General features: G+C 32.7%; 2 protein-coding genes across 2 annotated transcripts in view; both read right to left on the reverse strand.

Annotated features, from left to right (window-relative positions):
- Window positions 1-10,044, reverse strand: part of eml6 (EMAP like 6) — a 56,555-nt gene extending 46,511 nt beyond the window's left edge. Inside the window, exons 1-3 of the mRNA XM_073826376.1 lie at window positions 8,979-10,044; window positions 6,119-6,341; window positions 2,032-2,144 (exon numbers count right to left, since the gene is read on the reverse strand). Coding sequence (XP_073682477.1) covers window positions 2,032-2,144; window positions 6,119-6,341; window positions 8,979-9,175 — 533 coding nt within the window. The 5' untranslated portion in view covers window positions 9,176-10,044. The remainder of the gene's footprint in view (window positions 1-2,031; window positions 2,145-6,118; window positions 6,342-8,978) is intronic.
- A 6,760-nt stretch (window positions 10,045-16,804) lies between these two features.
- The window catches only part of sptbn1 (spectrin, beta, non-erythrocytic 1), a 47,235-nt gene continuing 44,227 nt past the window's right edge, over window positions 16,805-19,812 (reverse strand). The window contains exon 33 of the mRNA XM_073825922.1: window positions 16,805-18,069. Within this exon, the coding sequence (XP_073682023.1) occupies window positions 17,839-18,069 (231 nt within the window). The 3' untranslated portion in view covers window positions 16,805-17,838. The remainder of the gene's footprint in view (window positions 18,070-19,812) is intronic.

Here is a 19,812-nt window from a genome sequence, read left to right on the forward strand (position 1 = left end):
AATAGTTCAGTAAAAAAAATAAAATTTGCTGGCCATCCAAGATGTAGATGAGTGTGTTTCTTCATCAAATTTGGAGAAATGTAGTATTACATCGCTTGCTCATCAATTGATCCTCTGGAGTGAATGGGTGCCGTCAGAATGAGAGTCCAAACAGCTGATAAAAACATTACAATAATCCACAAGTAATCCACACCACTCCAGTCCATCAGTTAACATCTTGTGAAGCCAAAAACTGTGTGTTTGTAAGAAACAAATCTATCATTAAGACAATTTTTTACTTTAAACCAACCAAAATACGAGTCCATAATCCACAACAATGTTTCCTCCACTAAAAAAATTTCTTTTGTCTCTCACATCAAAATCTACACAAATATCTGTTTAGAGCTGTTTTGGCTTGTAAAACATTTTTGATCTTGATCAGACCAGACCACTTTTTCACTGGAGGAAGCGTATTAAGGATTATGGACTCGTATTTTAGCCAAAAGAAATGGTTCGAAGTTAAAAAAAAAAAAAATTAAAATCTTACTAATGAATTTGTTTCTTACAAATGCACAGCGTTTGGCTTCACAAGATGTTAACTGATGGACTGGAGTGGTGTGAATTACTTGTGGATTATTGTAATGTTTTTATCAGCTGTTTGGACTCTCATTCTGACGGCACCCATTCACTGCAGAGGATCCATTGGTGAGCAAGTGATGGAATGACACACAAAAAAGATCAAATGCCACTTCCAAAAAAAAGGTAAAACAGCAACACAGGGCGATTTTTAAGATAGAGAAAATAAGATGGGAGTTTTTCGACATACCCTAACTGTCTTGAACCCGAATACACAGGGTACACGCAAAGTTTTTGTACAGATAAGATAGATAAGACCCTTCTTCCTCAGCTGGGATCGTTTCGAGCCCTTTGAAGCTGCATTCAATCTGCATTTTGGAAGTTCAAACTCGCGGGCACCATAGAAGTCCACTATATGGAGAGAAATCCTGAAATGTTTTCCTCAAAAAACAAATTATTAAAACTATAAATTATCTGTAAATTTTTGTTCTGGAAGTTACCTCTGCAGGTAAATAGGTTAAAAAAAAATAACTAATAGTTATCACCTTACTTACCCAATTTACTGATTACATTGATAATTGCAAACATTTTTTGTATTACAAGTTTTCTAAAATTATTATTTAATGAAATATGCATACATTTCTTGTACAAAAATCTAAACACTGGATGAAGTCAGTTTCAAAATTCTATTTTTAAATTATTTTTTGACATTAGAGTCAAATGTTTTTACAAAGGGGATTTTGGGTATCTCACTTTTTTTTTTTTTTACTATTTTGGGGGGAATAAAATGTATAAAATCAAGCAAATTATATATGAACAAATCCCTCTGTAAAAATTTAAAGTTTAATGTGTGTAAGTGTTACTGAAGTGGAGATTTATGGCTCAGTGTAGGAGAAAAAACTTATTTTAATAAAACAGCCTTTAAAAATATGGATTGTGATAGAAATCTATTGACACAAATAGATAAAGTGCTATAAAAGAAACACTTAATGGTGTCTTTTGGGTGTTTTCTTTCCACAATAGTCTGAAAAAACACTTTATGAAACACCAAAATCTCAAACTTGACAGGTGCATGAAAAAACAGTGTCTCCACTTGATGATATGAAGCTCTAATAGCTGAATTATTAAACAAAACTAATCAACACCTCAATTATAGTCTGAAACGCAACACTGTTGTGGTATAAATTAATTTAAATTCTAATCACAAGTTACTTGTTTAAATTTCCATTTGCTATTTTTAAGTGCAGAAAAAAAAAATGAAAAGGCAATGACTGAGCTGGATCTGTTCATTAGAATAATGCAATTATGAACGCATCTCCGACGAGAGCTTTAATGGAATGAGTAGTCAGATTGTTTTAGTCCTAATGAGCTCTCGAAATCATGCATATCCAAAACCGTGACAAGACAGGAACAAGAAAAAGCAAATAAACACGTCCTCGGCTGTCTCACACGGACGGGCATGGAATTTGAGCTTACAGTAATTCCACGGAGCGTCTGCCCTCGGTTAAGAGCTCAATTGCTGGGCTAATCTCGCTGTGTTCGGGGTCAGATACGGGCTGATGGAGCGACCCCAACACCTGCCCTTCATGCTGAGACAAACAAGAACAATGAGCGCTTTGACTCAACGAAATCTCTTTAGTCAGTGGATAATCTAGACTACTCAAAACGGCAGATTCTTCAACACAGGTCTTTAGAAGGACCCGGAAAAAACAAAAAACTGATTTGAAGAACCTAGAATGAAACATCAAAAATGTGTTTAATCTTTAAAGAACCATAGCTACTAGGGGTGCACCGATCCGATATTAGGATCGGATATCGGCCCTGATATTGAAAAAATAGTTTTTTTCCTCTCTTTTTTGAAGTTTGATTACATTCTATTTGAAAGAAGTTTAATTACATTCTATTTTCAATTTGAATGCACAATTGTTCTTTAAATAACAAATAAATAAGTATTCAACACATTTCCTCTGTTTTGTCTTAGTTAGGAGGGTAATGTTTAGTTAGGAAAGTTTGGTGCCTTTAGTTTCTTCTAAGGTGGAAGGTATGCAGTTTATTATTAATTCAACAATGGTATTGGATCGGTATCGGGTATCGACAGATATACAAAGCCCAGGCATCGGTATCGGGACTGAAAAAGTCGGATCAGTGCATCCCTAATAGCTACTCAAGAACCCAACTGAAGGGAAAATAATTCTTTAAGAGGATCGATAATATCTATCATAATCACTGCAAATAATGTGTTAGTGCTTTTGTCTCGTTTTCCAATACAAATATCAAAGTCAAAGTCAAATTTGTTTGTGCTTTACAGGAAATTATTGTGTTACTGTTTATTCTGCATAAAAATTAAGTGTGTATTATTATTCCAATTCTGAAACAAACTTTACACAGAAATGTCTAGTACATTTCAAAACAAAGTAACACATTATTTTTAATTACATTTATTTTTATTTAAAATGAAAGACTGAAATAGTGTTTTTGAAAAACATACTCCAAAAATTGTTTATTTTTATATTTGGTTTTTATTTTTCAATAGTTTTTATTTTATAATTATTTTTATAAATTAAAATTAAATATATTATTTTTTTCTATCATTTTTAAATAATTTTTAATTTTCCAATCATTTATACGTTGTATTTACAACTTTGAAAAATATTTTTTTCTAGTGCTGATAATGCTAAAGTAACACATCTCAAAGGGAATCGAATAATATACATATAATATATATATAATAATATATACAATATATATATACACACACACACACACACACACACACACACACACACACACATACATATATACATATATATATATATATAATAGTAATAACAAATGTTTTTGAGCATCAAATCAGAATATCAGAATGATTTCTGAAGGATCATGTGACACTGTAGACTGGAGAAATAATGCAATAAAATCAGCTTTGAAATCACAGGAATAAATTACATTTTAAAATAAATTCAAATACAAAACAGTTATTTTAAATAGTAAAAATATTTCAATTTTTTACAGATTTTGCTGTACTTTTTAATACATTAAAAATCATACAGTTCAAGCACTTTTGACTGGTAGTGTATATTTTAAGACTGCGCACCTGTTAAACAAACTAGACCACCAACACATCTCTGATTATTCTGGTCTCTAGAAATAATTTGGTTTACTTTTTGCATAAATAAATAAGCATATAATAAATAATAAGAGCAAACCTCTCCTTAACATAATTTACTTCAAGAGATTAACTCTTAGATTTGTACAAATCACTGACAATTAACTGAAACACCTTGCATTATCATTGTGTAAAACACCAGGCTGCTCTAAAGTAGCTCAAAATGATACTAAGTTCATTAGATTTGGCTCTCGACTGCAATAAAAGCACATTTTATACCTCAGCGCCACTGGCATCCTGTGTGTTTCTGCATAGTACTTTTAATGTGACTTTTAATAGCAAAGTTCCCCCTCAGGCAGCGAGATGAACTGGGTTAATATACTCTTCAGTCGACGTCAACCATGACCAGTATGTGTGTGTGTGTGTGTGTGTGTGTGTTTCTCTAATAAAATACAATCTGGCCAAAGCCAACAACACTGAATGTCTAACATACACAATTAGTGCAATAACACAAACGCCGTCCTGTGGTTTCCGTTTATAGGTGCACATTACAGAGAGACCTGCTTAACGAGGTGACGGGACACTTGAGACAATTAATGCTAATTACCAAATCCATCAATTGCAGGCTCGGCCTAAAACAAGACACCTCTGCATCCCATAATGCAGTTGGTTCACAGAGAGTAACCTGCGCTCTAACTTTAACCAAGCAATTAAACCTTATTATAAACAAACATGATAGTTATATCTGAGTGATCAGGTTGTGGGCAAGATGATAATTGCTGCGAATGGAATCAGATGACAAGAATAGCATCCCACCCTCGAGTGCAAACAGAGATGGCGTTACGCGGACGTCTTGGATTTGATAGTTTGGCAAATGTAAACAGGACTAAATATTGCTAAATCAGCTTGGCTTTCTGTCACAGCGCAGTCCATAAACCAAATGTTTATGCAAACATCTACTGAAATGCAAGATGCAAACTAGAAACCAGCATTTTTAATTAGTTTTCTGGGGTATGATCAATACCAAATCTTTCACCCTCACTCAAAATTAAGCCTAAATTTAAGATTTATGTATTTGAATGTGATGCAAAAAATAACTAAATAAATCAGGAAAAAAGGAAAAAACAAAAAACTGTTTATTATTAATTATATGCATCTATATGTATTTAATATAAACAAACTATTAAACTTAACGTGATGCCACATAAATGAAACTCAAGAATAAAGAAAAAAATTATCATCATGGTATTGTTTATTATTAATTATCAGCATATGCATTTAATATAAACTAATAAACTTAATGTGATGCCAAATCAATAAAAACTCAGGGATAATAAAAAAAAAACATGGCAGAGTTCATTATTAATTATATGCATCTCTATGCATTTAATATAAACAAACTAATAACAAACAGTGTGATGCAAAAAAGCAGGAATAATAAAAAAATAAAAAAAAATAAAAATCATAACATTGTTTATTATTAATTATAAGCATATGCATTTAATATAAACTAATAAACTTGATGCAAAATAAATAAAATATAAAAAAATTAAATTAAAGTTAAAAATCATGGCAAAGTTCATTGTTATTAGTATACGCATCTCTATGTATTTAATATGAACAAACTAATAAACTTAATGTGATTAAAAAAGAATAATGAAAAAACTAAAATTAAAAAATCATGCCATTGTTTATTATTAATTATATGCATCTATATTTAATATAAACAAACTAATAAACTTAATGTGATAAAAAAAACTAATTCAGGAATAATGAAAAGAATGAAATTTCTTTTATTAATTATAAGCATAATGCAAAATAAATAAAATACTCAGGAATAAAGAAAAAAATTACAAAATCATGGCACAATTTATTATTAATTATAAGCATCTATATGAATTTAATATAAATAAATTAATAAACTTGGAGGAGATAAAACTCAGTAATAAAGAAAAAAGCTAACAAAAAAGTAATAGTTTATTATTAATTATATGCATCTATTTGATTATTTAATCATAAAATCCCCCCCAAAAATTTAAAAAGCAATATTTGATTAGTTAAAATGTGCTAAAACTTATTGGATTTATTGATAATAAATATACAAACCTGGCTATTGTGTATTTAAAACAAGGAGTTTGTTAATACTACACTAAAAAAAGGGTGTAGAAACTTGAATTAAAATTTAAAATTGAATTGCAAATTGAATGAAGTGTAAAATCTGTAAGTATAAAAAACGGTATTTTCTTGTAAAACATACTCCAATAAACTTTTATTTAAATTTTACAAATGTTTTTGCATAAATCGGACCGATTCATTTAGTTATCAAATATGCATAACATTACAAGTTTATTCAGTTGTTTATGTTAAATATTTTTTGTGCGCTGCTAGAAACACAAGCGTCCTCTTTTACACAAGTTCACCTGGAGGCGAGAGTGAGAAAAAAAAATTTGCGGTCACTTCCTCAGCGTATCGGCCCATCTCTCCCTTCAGGAGAAAAATCACATAGCTTTGCTGAACAAGAAAAGGCTTTTTACAGAAGCGCTGCCCTCCATTAGGGTCACCCTGCTGCCATTTCACTCCCAAACCCTGCTGCTGCTGCTGCTCAGTGATATAATCAGTATAGGAGCGAGTCCTGACCCCTCGCCTGTTCCAGGGCCGTATGTGATTGTGAAGCATTGATCTGTCCGGGAGACGACAGTCTGATAAATGTGCGGATGGAACATTCAGATAGCATCAGGTGTCTCAGATACAAACCGCTTTATCACAGAGGAACGACTACTATCAACTCTACACAGCCAACAAACAACCATTAAACACACTAACAGATGATAATATTATGATATATAACATCAATTGTTATTCATGTACCATGGTATTCACATGTAATCTATTTCTTTTTTTAAATACCATGGCAATACTATAGTAAATGTATGAAAAACGCACAATTTGCTGTGGTACACGTCCAGGAAAATATTACATTTATTAGAAAACATGGTATTATCATAGTATTTTCTTACCATGATTGGTGCTGATATATTAATTTACCATGTACCAAAATACAAATGGCATTACCATGGTAAATATCCAAAAAAGATTGGTATCGCCAATGGTTTTGCTATAGCATTTGCCAAAAAATATAGCGATATTATGGTACTCCAAGAAATACCATGATATTATTATGGCACATATTAGAAAACATGGCTTTATTATGGTATTTTTTTTTTACAATGATGGCGCTGATATATTAAATTACCATGGTATATGCATGCAATTCCATTATACTTAAAAATATGATGGCAATACTATGGTAAACATACAAAAAAACTTCAAAGTCAACTTTATTTGGTATCACCAATGGTTTTCCCATAGTATTTCTCCAAAATAATGTGATGTTTTCTTACCATGATTAGTGCTGATATATTAATTTACCTTGGTATATGTATAAAATTGTATGCTGTTTAAAAAATACAAGGTTTTAACATGGTAAATGTCCAAAAAACATAGTATAACCAATGGTTTTCCAACAGTATTTCTCCAAAATAATGTGATATCATGGTACTCCAAGAAATATCATGACATTACCATGGTACATATTAGAAAATATGGTACTGTCATAGTATTTTCTTACCATGATTGATGCTGATATATTAATTTATCATGGTATATGCATGAAATGTCATGCCATTTAGAAAATAAAATGGCATTACCATGGTAAATGTCCAAAAAAAAAATTGGTATCACCAATGGTTGTGCCATAGTACTTGTCCAAAAACATTACAATATCATCATACTCCGAGAAATACCATTACATTACCATTGCACATATTAGAAAACATGGTATTATCATGGTATTTTCCTACGATGATTAGTGCTTATATATTAATTTACCATGGTATATGTATGAAATTTTATGCTGCTTAAAAAATACAATGGTATTACCATGGTAAAAGTCCAAAACCATGGTATCACCAATGGTTTTGCCATAGTACTTGCCCAAAAAATTGCGATATGGTACTGCAAGAAATACCATTACATTACCATGGTACATATTAGAAAACATGGTATTATCATGGTATTTTCTTACCATGATTGTGCTTATATATTAATTTACCATGCTATATGTATGAAATGTCATGCTGCTTAAAAAATACATTGGTATTACTATTGTAAATGTCCAAAATACATGGTATCACCAATGGTTTTGCCATAGTAGCTGTCCAAAAAAATGGAAATATCATGTTTTATCAAGAAATAGTGTGAAATTACCACGGTGCATGTTAGAAAACATGGAACTATCATGGTATTTTGTTACATACAATGATACTGAAAGATGTTATGTTAATTTACCATGGTTTTGCCTTAGTATTTGTCCAAAAAAAAAAATGGTTCTCCAAGAAATACCATGACATTACCATGGCACATATTAGAAAACATGATATAATCATGGTATTTTCTTACCACGATTGTGATGATACAATGGTTCTGCCATAGTATTTGTCCAAAAAATGGTGATATCATGATTCTCTAAGAAATACCATGCAATTACCATGCTACATGTTAGAAAACATGGTATTATCATGGCATTTTGTTGCATACAATGACACTGAAAGATGTTATGTTAATTTACCATGGTATTTATATCATACCTTGTCACGTTTAAAAGAATATAATGGTATATTACCTTGGTAAATGTCCAAAAAAACATGGTATCACCAATGGTTTTGCAATAGTATGCCTAAAAATTGTAATATCATGGTTCTCAAAGAAATACTATGACATTACCATGGTGCATATTAGTAAACATGGTATTTTCTTACCACGATTGTGCAGATACAATGGTTCTGCCATAGTATTTGTCCCAAAAAATTGTGATATCATGGTTCTCTAAGAAATACCACACAATTACCATGTTACATGTTAGAAAACATGGTATTATCATGGCATTTTGTTGCATACAATAATACGGAACGATGTTATGTTAATTTACAAATGTTTTTATAAAATATCTTGTAGCATTTCAAAGAATACAATGGCATTATCCATGGTAAAAGTCCAAAAAAATGTATCATAATGGTACATGTCCAAGAAAATGTGGGATTGCCATAATATATGTCCATAAAACTTGATATTATGGTATTCCAAATATACAATGACAGTACCACAGTACATATATTCTAAAAACATGGTATTATCATGATACTGAAGGACTGCCATGTTAATTTACTATGCATAGTGCATGGTAACCCCATGGTAACTTTTGGATATTTTCAATGTCACAAACTCACAATGCAAACTGTTCTAAAGAGCATCATCTTACCTAATGATGTCGTCGTTGTGTCCCAAGTAGAACTTCTGTGTGTGTTCTCTGGTGTTGTAAACCACTCCGACTCCAGCCACGAAATACACAATCTCCTTCCCCGCGGTGTAGTACAGGTTATTCCTGCACTGATGTCCTCTGTATCCATGAATCCACTCCAGCCTCAGCTGACAGTGGGGAGCCGTCTTATCTGCCATGCTCTCAGGATCTGCAATTGTCTACCATTCACAAAAGTGTCATTTAGCTGTCTAACAGTGGACGTTCTACGGAGACAGGCTCTTTGGAGGTCAAAGACACAACAGCCTTTCTGACACCGGTTCAGGGCAACACCAACCCTATGGCACTGCCACCATTCAACACAGTCTTGAAGTTCATGCATGCAGCGCAGGCATCATAACTGGAACACAAGCTGGGTCACCTGTGCAGGGAAGGGTGTTTGAAGATCCCACTGGGTGTCATAAAGAAATCAGGCTAAAATGATAGAAAGATGCTGATATTTAGATCCAGATTAAAGGGAATGCAGTCAATGAAAGTATGAAAGTCAAGAGTGATTACAAATGTTCATATTGGAATAGTTGGTCCCACCTACCAGCCATTTCATGAGGTTTTAGAGTATAAAAACCTTCAAAAAGCATGCTAAATCTGTGCATTAGCGTTAAAAACAACTCTTAGCAGCTGATCTTGATCTAAATGCATCTACAACATCCTCCTGCAAGCTGCACACCTTTACCACACTGAGGTTTGGACGTCTTTAAAGGGCTGCAGAGGCTGCAAAGACTTCAGGTCTTCACCAAGGAGACGAACCTGAAAGCCACCGTGCTATTAATCTGCTCTAAAGGGCAAAAGTCGGCGTGTTTGCCTCCGGGATTTGAGAAAACCTCCACGATTTCAGCCGTCAGACGATTCTCGACCGCCCTGCATCGCACCGATAATCAGACCTTCCCCAAAAACGTCTTCATGCTGTTCAACTTTCGCCTAAAGCTCTTCGATTCCCGGTGAGACTCGAGCAAACTCTTCCATTCCTGGCGTGATCCGGATCACTGAATCATCAGCAACCGAGTCTGAGATGCAAAAATCTTCATTCTCAAACGGAGGAAAAGAGCCGCGCGAGCTGGTTTAGGTGGATTAATCCCTCCACCGCGAAGTCGGCGCAGCGTTGAGGGCGTAGAGGCGATTTGAGTCGAGTTATTGGCGTAATATTTTAGAGAATATGATTTCTGGTTTCTAGTAAGCCATTCGGCTTGGTTACTACGACGCCTTGTGGCCCGTTTCCGATGATGCCGAAGAGCAGAGAAAGCGAAGCCGCGCAAGGGATCATGGGAGTGGTAGTTCTAAACGGTCGCCAGTGACGCGCAACCGCGCGGAAATGACTTCAAATCCCATGAACGCTCAGCACGCGCTGTCCAACGTGCTGAACATACGGGTCATCGGCCAAGAACATTCGCAATACGGTTTTGTATTATATTATATTAAAATATTATATCAACACATTCATGTTGTATTATTTTGTACACAACAACATGTATGGAGATACCAAAAGCATATTAGGAAACGATCAAAAGTGCTAGAAGGAACACTATTATATTTTTAAAGGCATTTTTCTAATAAATTTTACAACATTAAATAGCACTAATAAACATTCTAATAATATATTTTATTTTATCAACATAAATAAATAATTAAAAAATGAAACTTAATATTTTTACTTATTTTACTTCATTTTCATAATTTTACTTCACTACATCATTTAATTATAGTTATATTATTATTAAATTTTTATTAAACTTATTTTTATATAATTATTTTTATTTATATAAAATATACATTTTTAATTTTTTTAATTATTTTAATTATATATATATATATATATATATATATATATATATATATATATATTATTTTATTTTTATTTTTTTATTAAAAGTTTAAATTTGTGTATATTTGTCCTGTGTGCCCTCTTAAGATGCAAATGTATTACTTTTTTTCTGTTAACCTGGCAACACATTTGTATCTATGTATATTTTCTTTCTTTTTTCTCTTTTTTTCTTTTTATGATTGTATTGTCTTAATGGTTTGATGTTTTATACTGTTTTGAAAAAATGAAGGGGAAAATAATAAAATAAAAAAGATACGCCCTTCAAACTCCCGATCTAAATCAAATGATTCAAGATATCAAATTATTCCCTTAATATAATTAGTGATCTGCTGTTTGTCAGATGTTCAGTGCTGTCTGTTCATTCTCCTATGAGTGTCTCTCCTCTTCTTCTCTACAGGATCTGCTCATGGACTTGTGGACTAAGCCTCGAATCACCCATTAACATTAATATTGACTAACGTTAGTAAAAAATGAATTGCATGCTGCAAAACTGCTAGTCTATGAGTAAATGCTGTGCTTGCGTTTGGATGTGAGACGTGTTTGCGTGCGAGTGCACATGTTCACGGTCACGGAGAGGACACCGGAAAGGGCATCCCCAGCATCCCCCAGTGGAAGGAAATCCCGAGACCAGTGATGCTGCTTAAGACGGACTCACGTGACTAAAGAGCTCAGTGCATTTGTCACGATCTTAACAAATGAATGAAGCTTTACCTCACATTTAAGGAAAGAAATAACATCAGCGATGTACAAACATCCAGGCATGTCCATATAAATTAGAAAGCGTTCGTGATGTTTAATTATCAGTATTTTGTTTTTAAAATCCTACATTAGCTTTGTGAACACTTAAAATGTGCTGTAGACCAGTGTTTCCCAAACTTTTTTTTCTGGGGACCCACATTTTAAAGTCGATAAATCCTTGTGACCCAAAAAACATTAGGCCCATATAGTTCAGATATCACGAAGAGAATTTATGCATTAACAAAATATGTATGACCATTTTTAAGGTCAGTTAAGCTTCCACTTAACTATTTAAAAGAGATAAAGATATTTGACAAAGCACATTTTTTTTTATTTACCTGTTGTTGACAAGAAGTAAAATGCAGAGGTGAAATGAGAAAGGAAGAGTTGACAAGGCATCTCATTTGTTTTCATATTCTCATCATTACAGTGTACACAATTTATACTTAATGGGACAAAGTGCAAAATAGGGCAGTTAATCGTTTGTTTTTCTTCCTATCATCAATAAAACCAGACAGAATCAATGCATGCCTTTCATATAACATTCAATGCTTTGCACATCTACCAGAATAATATGAACATTAAGTTAAATCAAAAACAAGTTTCTTACTGAAATATTTTTGAGAACTTTATGCACCCACTGTGACCACGTTTACTCAAGTAAGATACTTTGAGGCAAAATACATAAGAATACAAAATAAATATAGTCTGAGACGAGTGCGCAGCTAAAGAACAAAACAACCACTTAAAAAAAAGAAGAAGAGCTCCCTCGTGCGGCTAATAGGTGAACTACACATATAAATTTTAATCAAGAGTATATCACACTGAAATATAGTGCTCGACTTGGCGACCCAAACAAAATCTCCCGCGACACACTTGTGGGAATGACTGCTGTAGACTATAATCAGAGTAGAGCCATATTTAATGTTTTCATTCAAATTATAGGGGTTTATTTAATTGATTATAATACGCAGGATTGTTGCTGAGTAATCTAATTATTATACAGATTAACAGTCTCAAATCTATGGAATAAACCGTGTTTAAAGTGTAAAATCAGAGTAAAATGTCGGGATTGCAGTGCTTACATAAAGTAGACATCATGATATCAGTCTCTTGGTCTGGGGTGAGTCTGGGTAAAACCTGCATTTAAAAGCTGATTTAATGACACTGACCTGATCTAATCTGATTACTAGAGGACTAATTAGCAACAAATGCACTGGAAAATATAAGAAAACTGCTTTTCGGAAAACAGTCCATAACTTTGTTGCCTATGCAAGGTTTATCTATTGATTTCTAATGGATTGGTGTTTAAGTAGACACTTCATAACATTAAAGAAATTGTGTAACATCCCAAGAAAACTTGGCTCTGAAACTTGAAGAAGAGATAATTTAAGATATTGAACAGATCTTTCCCAGCAGGTTAGAGGATGTGAGCTGCTCTTTCAGACAAAAGCTTGAGTCACACAACAGGAAGTGGTGCTGATTGTGAGTTTTCTGGTGTGAAGGTTGTCCTGGTGTGTGTGATGTTGAGTTTTGTGTCCTTTGCTAAACCAGCAGGTTGAAACCTCATGAACTAATCACAGACATATGGAGATCACAGATGGTGTGTTGCCTTACAAGTTCTGAGGTGTTGCCCCCAAAAGCTTTACAGCAACACACACGAGCACAGAGAAGATGAAAAATAAGCAAGATCTCTTTAATATCCTAATTGTTTCTCCCAGGCAGAAATCAGATTAAACAAGGAGCAAATGGAGACTTTTGCTACCATTGCAAAGTTTGAGGTCAGTAACATTTTTGACTGCATTTATTTGTTTAAAAATATAGTAAAATGTGAAATATTATTACAATTTTAAACAACTGTTTTATATTTGATTATATATTAAAATGTAATTTATTTCTGTGATCAAAGCTGTATTTTCAGCATCATTACTCCATTCTTCAGTGTCACATGATGCTTCAGAAATCATTCTAATATGCTGATTTGCTTAGAAACATTTCTGATTATCATCAATGTTGAAAACTGAGATACATTATATTTTTTCAGGATTCTTGGATGAATAAAAGTTGAAAAGAACAGCATTTATTTGAAATAGAAACCTTTTGTAGCATTATAAATGTCTTTACTGTTACTTTTGATTAATTAAATGCATCCTTGATGAATAAAAGTATTAATTAATAAACAAAAACTTGATATATGAACAGATTACTATTAAAAGTATTGCACTACCATTCAAAACTTTTCAATTTTCAAAAAACTCTAAAATGTCATTTTTTAATTCTCTTTGCTCACAAATGCTCTATTTAAATACAATGAACATTAAAATAAAATATTAAAAATACAGAAAAAGAATTTTCAGCATCATTAGGCCAGTCTTCAGTGTCACATGATCCTTCAGAAATCATTCTAATATGTTGATTTGCTGCTGAGGAAAACTATTATCAGTGTTGAAAACAGTTAATATTTTTGTGGAAGCTGAGATTTTTTTGATGCATAAAAAGTTCAAAAGAACAGCATTTGCTTGAAACAGAAATCTTTTGTAACATACAGTAAATGTCTTTACGGTCACTTTTCATCGAATAAAATTCAAATAAAATCTTAAAAATACAGAAAAATCTGTAAAATTCTGAAAAATTATTACAATTTTAAATATCTGTTTTTCATTTGTATATATTGAAAATTTTAAAATGTAATTTATTCCTGTGATTAAAGAAAAAATTATATATTTTTTTTATTTTTATATAAATTATAAGAAACATTTGTGATTATCAATGTTGAAAACAGTTAATATTTTTTAGTTTTTGAGATTCTTTGATGCATAAAAAGTTCGAAAGAACAGAATTAGTTTAAAACAGAAAGCTTTTGTAACATAAATGTCTTTACTGTCACTTTTGATCAAATAAAATATTAAAAATACAGAAAAAAACTGTAAAATTGTGAAATATTATTACTATTTAAAATATCTGTTCTCTGTCTGAATATATTTTAAAATGTAATTTATTCCTGTGATCAAAGCTATATTTTCAGCATCATTACTCCAGTGTCACATGATCTTTCAAAAATCATTCTAATATGCTGATTTGCTGCTCAAGAAACATTTCCGATTATTATCAATGTTGAAAACAGTTTGTGGAAATTTTTTTAAATAAAAAAAAATCTTAAAAATACAAAAAAAATCAATAAAATTGTGAAATATTATTACAGTTTTAAATATCTGTTTTTCAAGTGAATATTGAAAATTTTAAAATGTAATTTATTCCTGTGATTAAAGAAAAAATTATAATATTTTATTTTTTATTTTTATATAAATAAGAAACATTTGAGATTATTATCAATGTTGAAAACAGTTAATATTTTTGTAATATTTGATATTCTTTGATGCATAAAAAGTTCGAAAGAACAGAATTAGTTTAAAACAGAAAGCTTTTGTCACTTTTGATCAAATAAAATCTTAAAAATACAGAAAAAAACTGTAATATTGTGAAATATTACTATTTATGTTTTAAAATGTAATTTATTCCTGTGATCAAAGCTGTATTTTCAGCATCATTACTCCAGTGTCACATGATCTTTCAAAAATCATTCTAATATGCTGATTTGCTGCTCAAGAAACATTTCCGATTATTATCAATGTTGAAAACAGTTTATGGAAATTTCTGTAAATAAAAAAAAATCTTAAAAATACAAAAAAAATAAAATTGTGAAATATTATTACAGTTTTAAATATCTGTTTTTCAAGTGAATATTGAAAATTTTAAAATGTAATTTATTCCTGTGATTAAAGAAAAAATTATAATATTTTATTTTTTTATTTTTATATAAATAAGAAACATTTGTGATTATTATCAATGTTGAAAACAGTTAATATTTTTGTAATATTTGATATTCTTTGATGCATAAAAAGTTCGAAAGAACAGAATTAGTTTAAAACAGAAAGCTTTTGTCACTTTTGAACAAATAAAATCTTAAAAAAATACAGAAAAAAACTGTAATATTGTGAAATATTACTATTTATGTTTTAAAATGTAATTTATTCCTGTGACCAAAGCTGTATTTTCAGCATCATTACTCCAGTGTCACATGATCTTTCAAAAATCATTCTAATATGCTGATTTGCTGCTCAAGAAACATTTCCGATTATTATCAATGTTGAAAACAGTTTGTGGAAATTTTTTTAAATAAAAAAAAATCTTAAAAATACAAAAAAATCAATAAAATTGTGAAATATTATTACTATTTAAAATATCTGTTTTCCATCTGAATAAATTTTAAAATGTAATTTATCCCTGTGATCAAAGCTGTATTTTCAGCATCATTACTCCAGTCTTCAGTGTCACATGATCTTTCAGAAATCATTCTAATATGCTGATTTGCTGCTCAAGAAACATTTCCGATTATTATCAATGTTGAAAACAGTTTGTGGAAATTTCTGTAAATAAAAAAAATCTTAAAAATACAAAAAAAATCAATAAAATTGTGAAATATTATTACAGTTTTAAATATCTGTTTTTCAAGTGAATATTGAAAATTTTAAAATGTAATTTATTCCTGTGATTAAAGAAAAAATGATAATATTTTATTTTTTTATTTTTATATAAATAAGAAACATTTGTGATTATTATCAATGTTGAAAACAGTTAATATTTTTGTAATATTTGATATTCTTTGATGCATAAAAAGTTTGAAAGAACAGAATTAGTTTAAAACTGAAAGCTTTTGTCACTTTTGATCAAATAAAATCTAAAAAATACAGAAAAAAACTGTAATATTGTGAAATATTACTATTTATGTTTTAAAATGTAATTTATTTCTGTGATCAAAGCTATATTTTCAGCATCATTACTCCAGTGTCACATGATCTTTCAAAAATCATTCTAATATGCTGATTTGCTGCTCAAGAAACATTTCCGATTATTATCAATGTTGAAAACAGTTTGTGGAAATTTTTTTAAATAAAAAAAAATCTTAAAAATACAAAAAAATCAATAAAATTGTGAAATATTATTACTATTTAAAATATCTGTTTTCCATCTGAATACATTTTAAAATGTAATTTATTCCTGTGATCAAAGCTGCATTTTCAGCATCATTACTCCAGTCTTCAGTGTCACATGATCTTTCAGAAATCATTCTAATATGCTGATTTGCTGTTTCTGATGAATAAACTATCTAAAATAACGCCACACAGAAAATGACACAAGACACAACACTAGGTAATGTTTAAAAGCATTTAATGACATCGCACATATTTAACAGGGCAGGGAGGTTAAAGTCTACAGGTGCGGTTTCATACATCTGAGGATCTATACGCACTCAGGACGCCCGACACGGCGAGGATTTCATTCCTATAATGATGCTTTTTGATTGTGCAGTAGATGAAAATCTCATTACAATAGATACAGTGACGGAAGGGGATGCGCACTATGTATCAAAGAGAGCGGGAGAGCGGGATGAAGCCCAAACGAGAAAACAAAGAGGAAAAAAGATAATGCTCAGTGCTATAACCCACAAGCAAGTTTTTTTTTTGTCGTTTTTTTTTTTTTTTAAGCTGGAGTAACATTACCTTTTTACCAGTAAATGTTCCACTGTTCACTTAACATTGATGCTTTAAAGTGTTTATAATACATCTAATTTGTATACTCTTTTGTACTAGAATTATTTGAAACATATATTATGATAAAACCCAAGAGAAATGACAACTAAACGAGAGAAATCATAATAGCGTGACGTCAAAAATGATTCGGGTTACTAGTTCTCTGTATATAGCAAACATTCGTCCGGCTGGCGAAAGCCCACATTAATCTACGTTCGTATTAGTGTATAGTCGATAAAAGGCAAAATCTGACATTAAAGTGAATCGCAATCGGTCGAATGGAATCGTTTTCGAAGCGCCACTGTCGACGAATCTCGTGAGACAGCCTCATAAAAATTGAGGAAATGTTTTAAATATCCAGACCCCTCAATGACACACGGTTACAAAAAACGAGAGATAGCAATAGTCGGAATTCAAAATCAACCACGATAGAAACCTAAGAGCGTAAAAAAAAACAATCCCGAATCGCGACACACTCCGTTTTTCTTCTGCCGTTTTGTACAACTTTGGACCCAATTGGCGGGGTTTTCAGGCACAGAGTGTGGCATCTTTATGAGCGTTGCATGCTGGGATATCACCGGTGGGCGGACACGAACGGAAGTCGAAAGTCGTAAAAGAAATCGAGGGAATGAGCGAATGGGACGCGTTCGGGCGTCTACTGCTTCTTCTTGCTGAAGAGGCTGAAGCGCTTCTCCTTGTCTTTCTCTTTGTCTTTCTCGCGTTTGCCGGGGCTGGATTCGGTGGTGAGGGTGACGGTCGCCGGGAGCGTGTGGGCGCGGCTGGAGGCGGGCGTGCTCTGGTTGCTAGGTGTGATTTCCGATTTCTCGGAGGACGAAGAGCCGCTGCCGGCGTTCTGAATGGCCTGGATCCATGTGTTCATCTCCTCCTTTAAACACAGCACACAGAGTCCATCAGTCACATTCACAAATACTTCCGTACAGTATACACAGTCAAGCCCAAAATTATTCATACCCCTGGCAAATTCTGACTCAAAGTTACTTTTATTCAACCAGCAAGTTTTTTTGGGACCGGAAATGACACAGGCTTCTCTCAAAAGATAACAAGACGATATACAAGAGGCATCATTGTGGAAAAAACATTTCTCAGCTTTTATTTACATTTGAACAAAAAGTGGCATGTCCACAATTATTCATACCCTTCGCAAACTGTCACAGTCTTTGGGAAAATCCAAAGTTCTATACCATTCCAAATAGTCCAAGCTGTTCTAAAGCATCCTAATTATTCAACAGGTGAAAAACAGAAGCTCTCTGCTGTTGGTTTGTGGACAGTCATGGCTAAGACAAAGGAGCTCACTGAGGACCTGCGGCTGCGCATTGTGGCTGCTCACAAGTCAGGAAAGGGCTATAAGACCATAGCTAAATGTTTTGAAGTTCCAGTGGCTACAGTGCAAATATTTAAAAAAAAAATACAAGACGTTCCGCACTGTGAAAAATCTCAGAGGACGTGGTCGGAAGCCAAAAGTGACACCTGTGCTGGCCAGGAGGATAGTGAGAGAGGTAAAAAAAAAGGCCATCCTGATGAATCTGGGCTCTGCTGGTGGCAACATCTCAAGGCGGACAGTCCAACAGACACTGAACACCGCTGGGTTCCACGGACGCAGACCAAGGAGGACACCACTTCTCCAGATAAGGCACACAAAAGCCCACTTGGCCTTTGCAAATGCTCATCTGGACAAAGAAGAAGACTTCTGGTCTTCTGTTTTGTGGTCAGATGAAACAAAAATTCAATTGTTTGGCCACAGTGATGTAGCCTTCATTTGGCGTAAAAAAGGAGAAGCCTTTAACCCTAAGAACACCATCCCCACTGTCAAACATGGTGCTGGGAACCTAATGTTTTTCAGCCGGTGGACCAGGGAACCTAATCACAGTAAACGGCACCAATATATCAAAATTCTCAACAACAGCATCAGGCAGTCTGCAGAGAAACTTGGCCTTGGGCACCAGTGGACATTTCAGTACGACAACGACCCAAAACACACAGCAAAAGTGGTGAAGAAATGGTTAGCAGACAAAAACATTAACGTTTTGCAGTGGCCCAGCCAGAGTCCTGACTTAAATCCAACTGAGAATCTGTGGAGGGAGCTAAAGATCAGGGTGATGGCAAGGAGACCCTCCAACCTGAAAGAGTTGGAGCTCATCGCTAAAGATGAATGGGCAAAAATACCAGTGGAGACATGCAAAAAGCTGCTCAGCAATTATAGGAAGCGTTTGATTGCTGTAATAGCCAATAAAGGCTTTTCTATTGATTATTGAGAAGGGTATGAATAATTTTGGACATGCCACTTTTTGTTCAAAGCTGAGAAAAATTTTTTTCCACCATGATACCTCTTGAACATCGTCTTATTATCTTTTGGGAGAAGCTAGTGTCATTTCTGGTCAAAAACCGGCTGGTTCAATCAATCTATAAATCTATCTATCTATCTATTGCTGCAAATTGCAAATGAATTACATATTTGACTATAAAATCAATGAATGTAATTTAAAGTTAACAAATTGAGCTACAATTAATTCAGGTACTGAAGTGTTCATTCCGTTCTTTTTAGTCTGTTTTGTCATATGAAAGTTCAGTCATGAACCACAAGAGGGCGCCGCTAAACAATGTGTGCAAA

The sequence above is a fragment of the Garra rufa genome, chromosome 20, assembly GCF_049309525.1.
Source record: "Garra rufa chromosome 20, GarRuf1.0, whole genome shotgun sequence".
Taxonomy (NCBI): domain Eukaryota; kingdom Metazoa; phylum Chordata; class Actinopteri; order Cypriniformes; family Cyprinidae; genus Garra; species Garra rufa.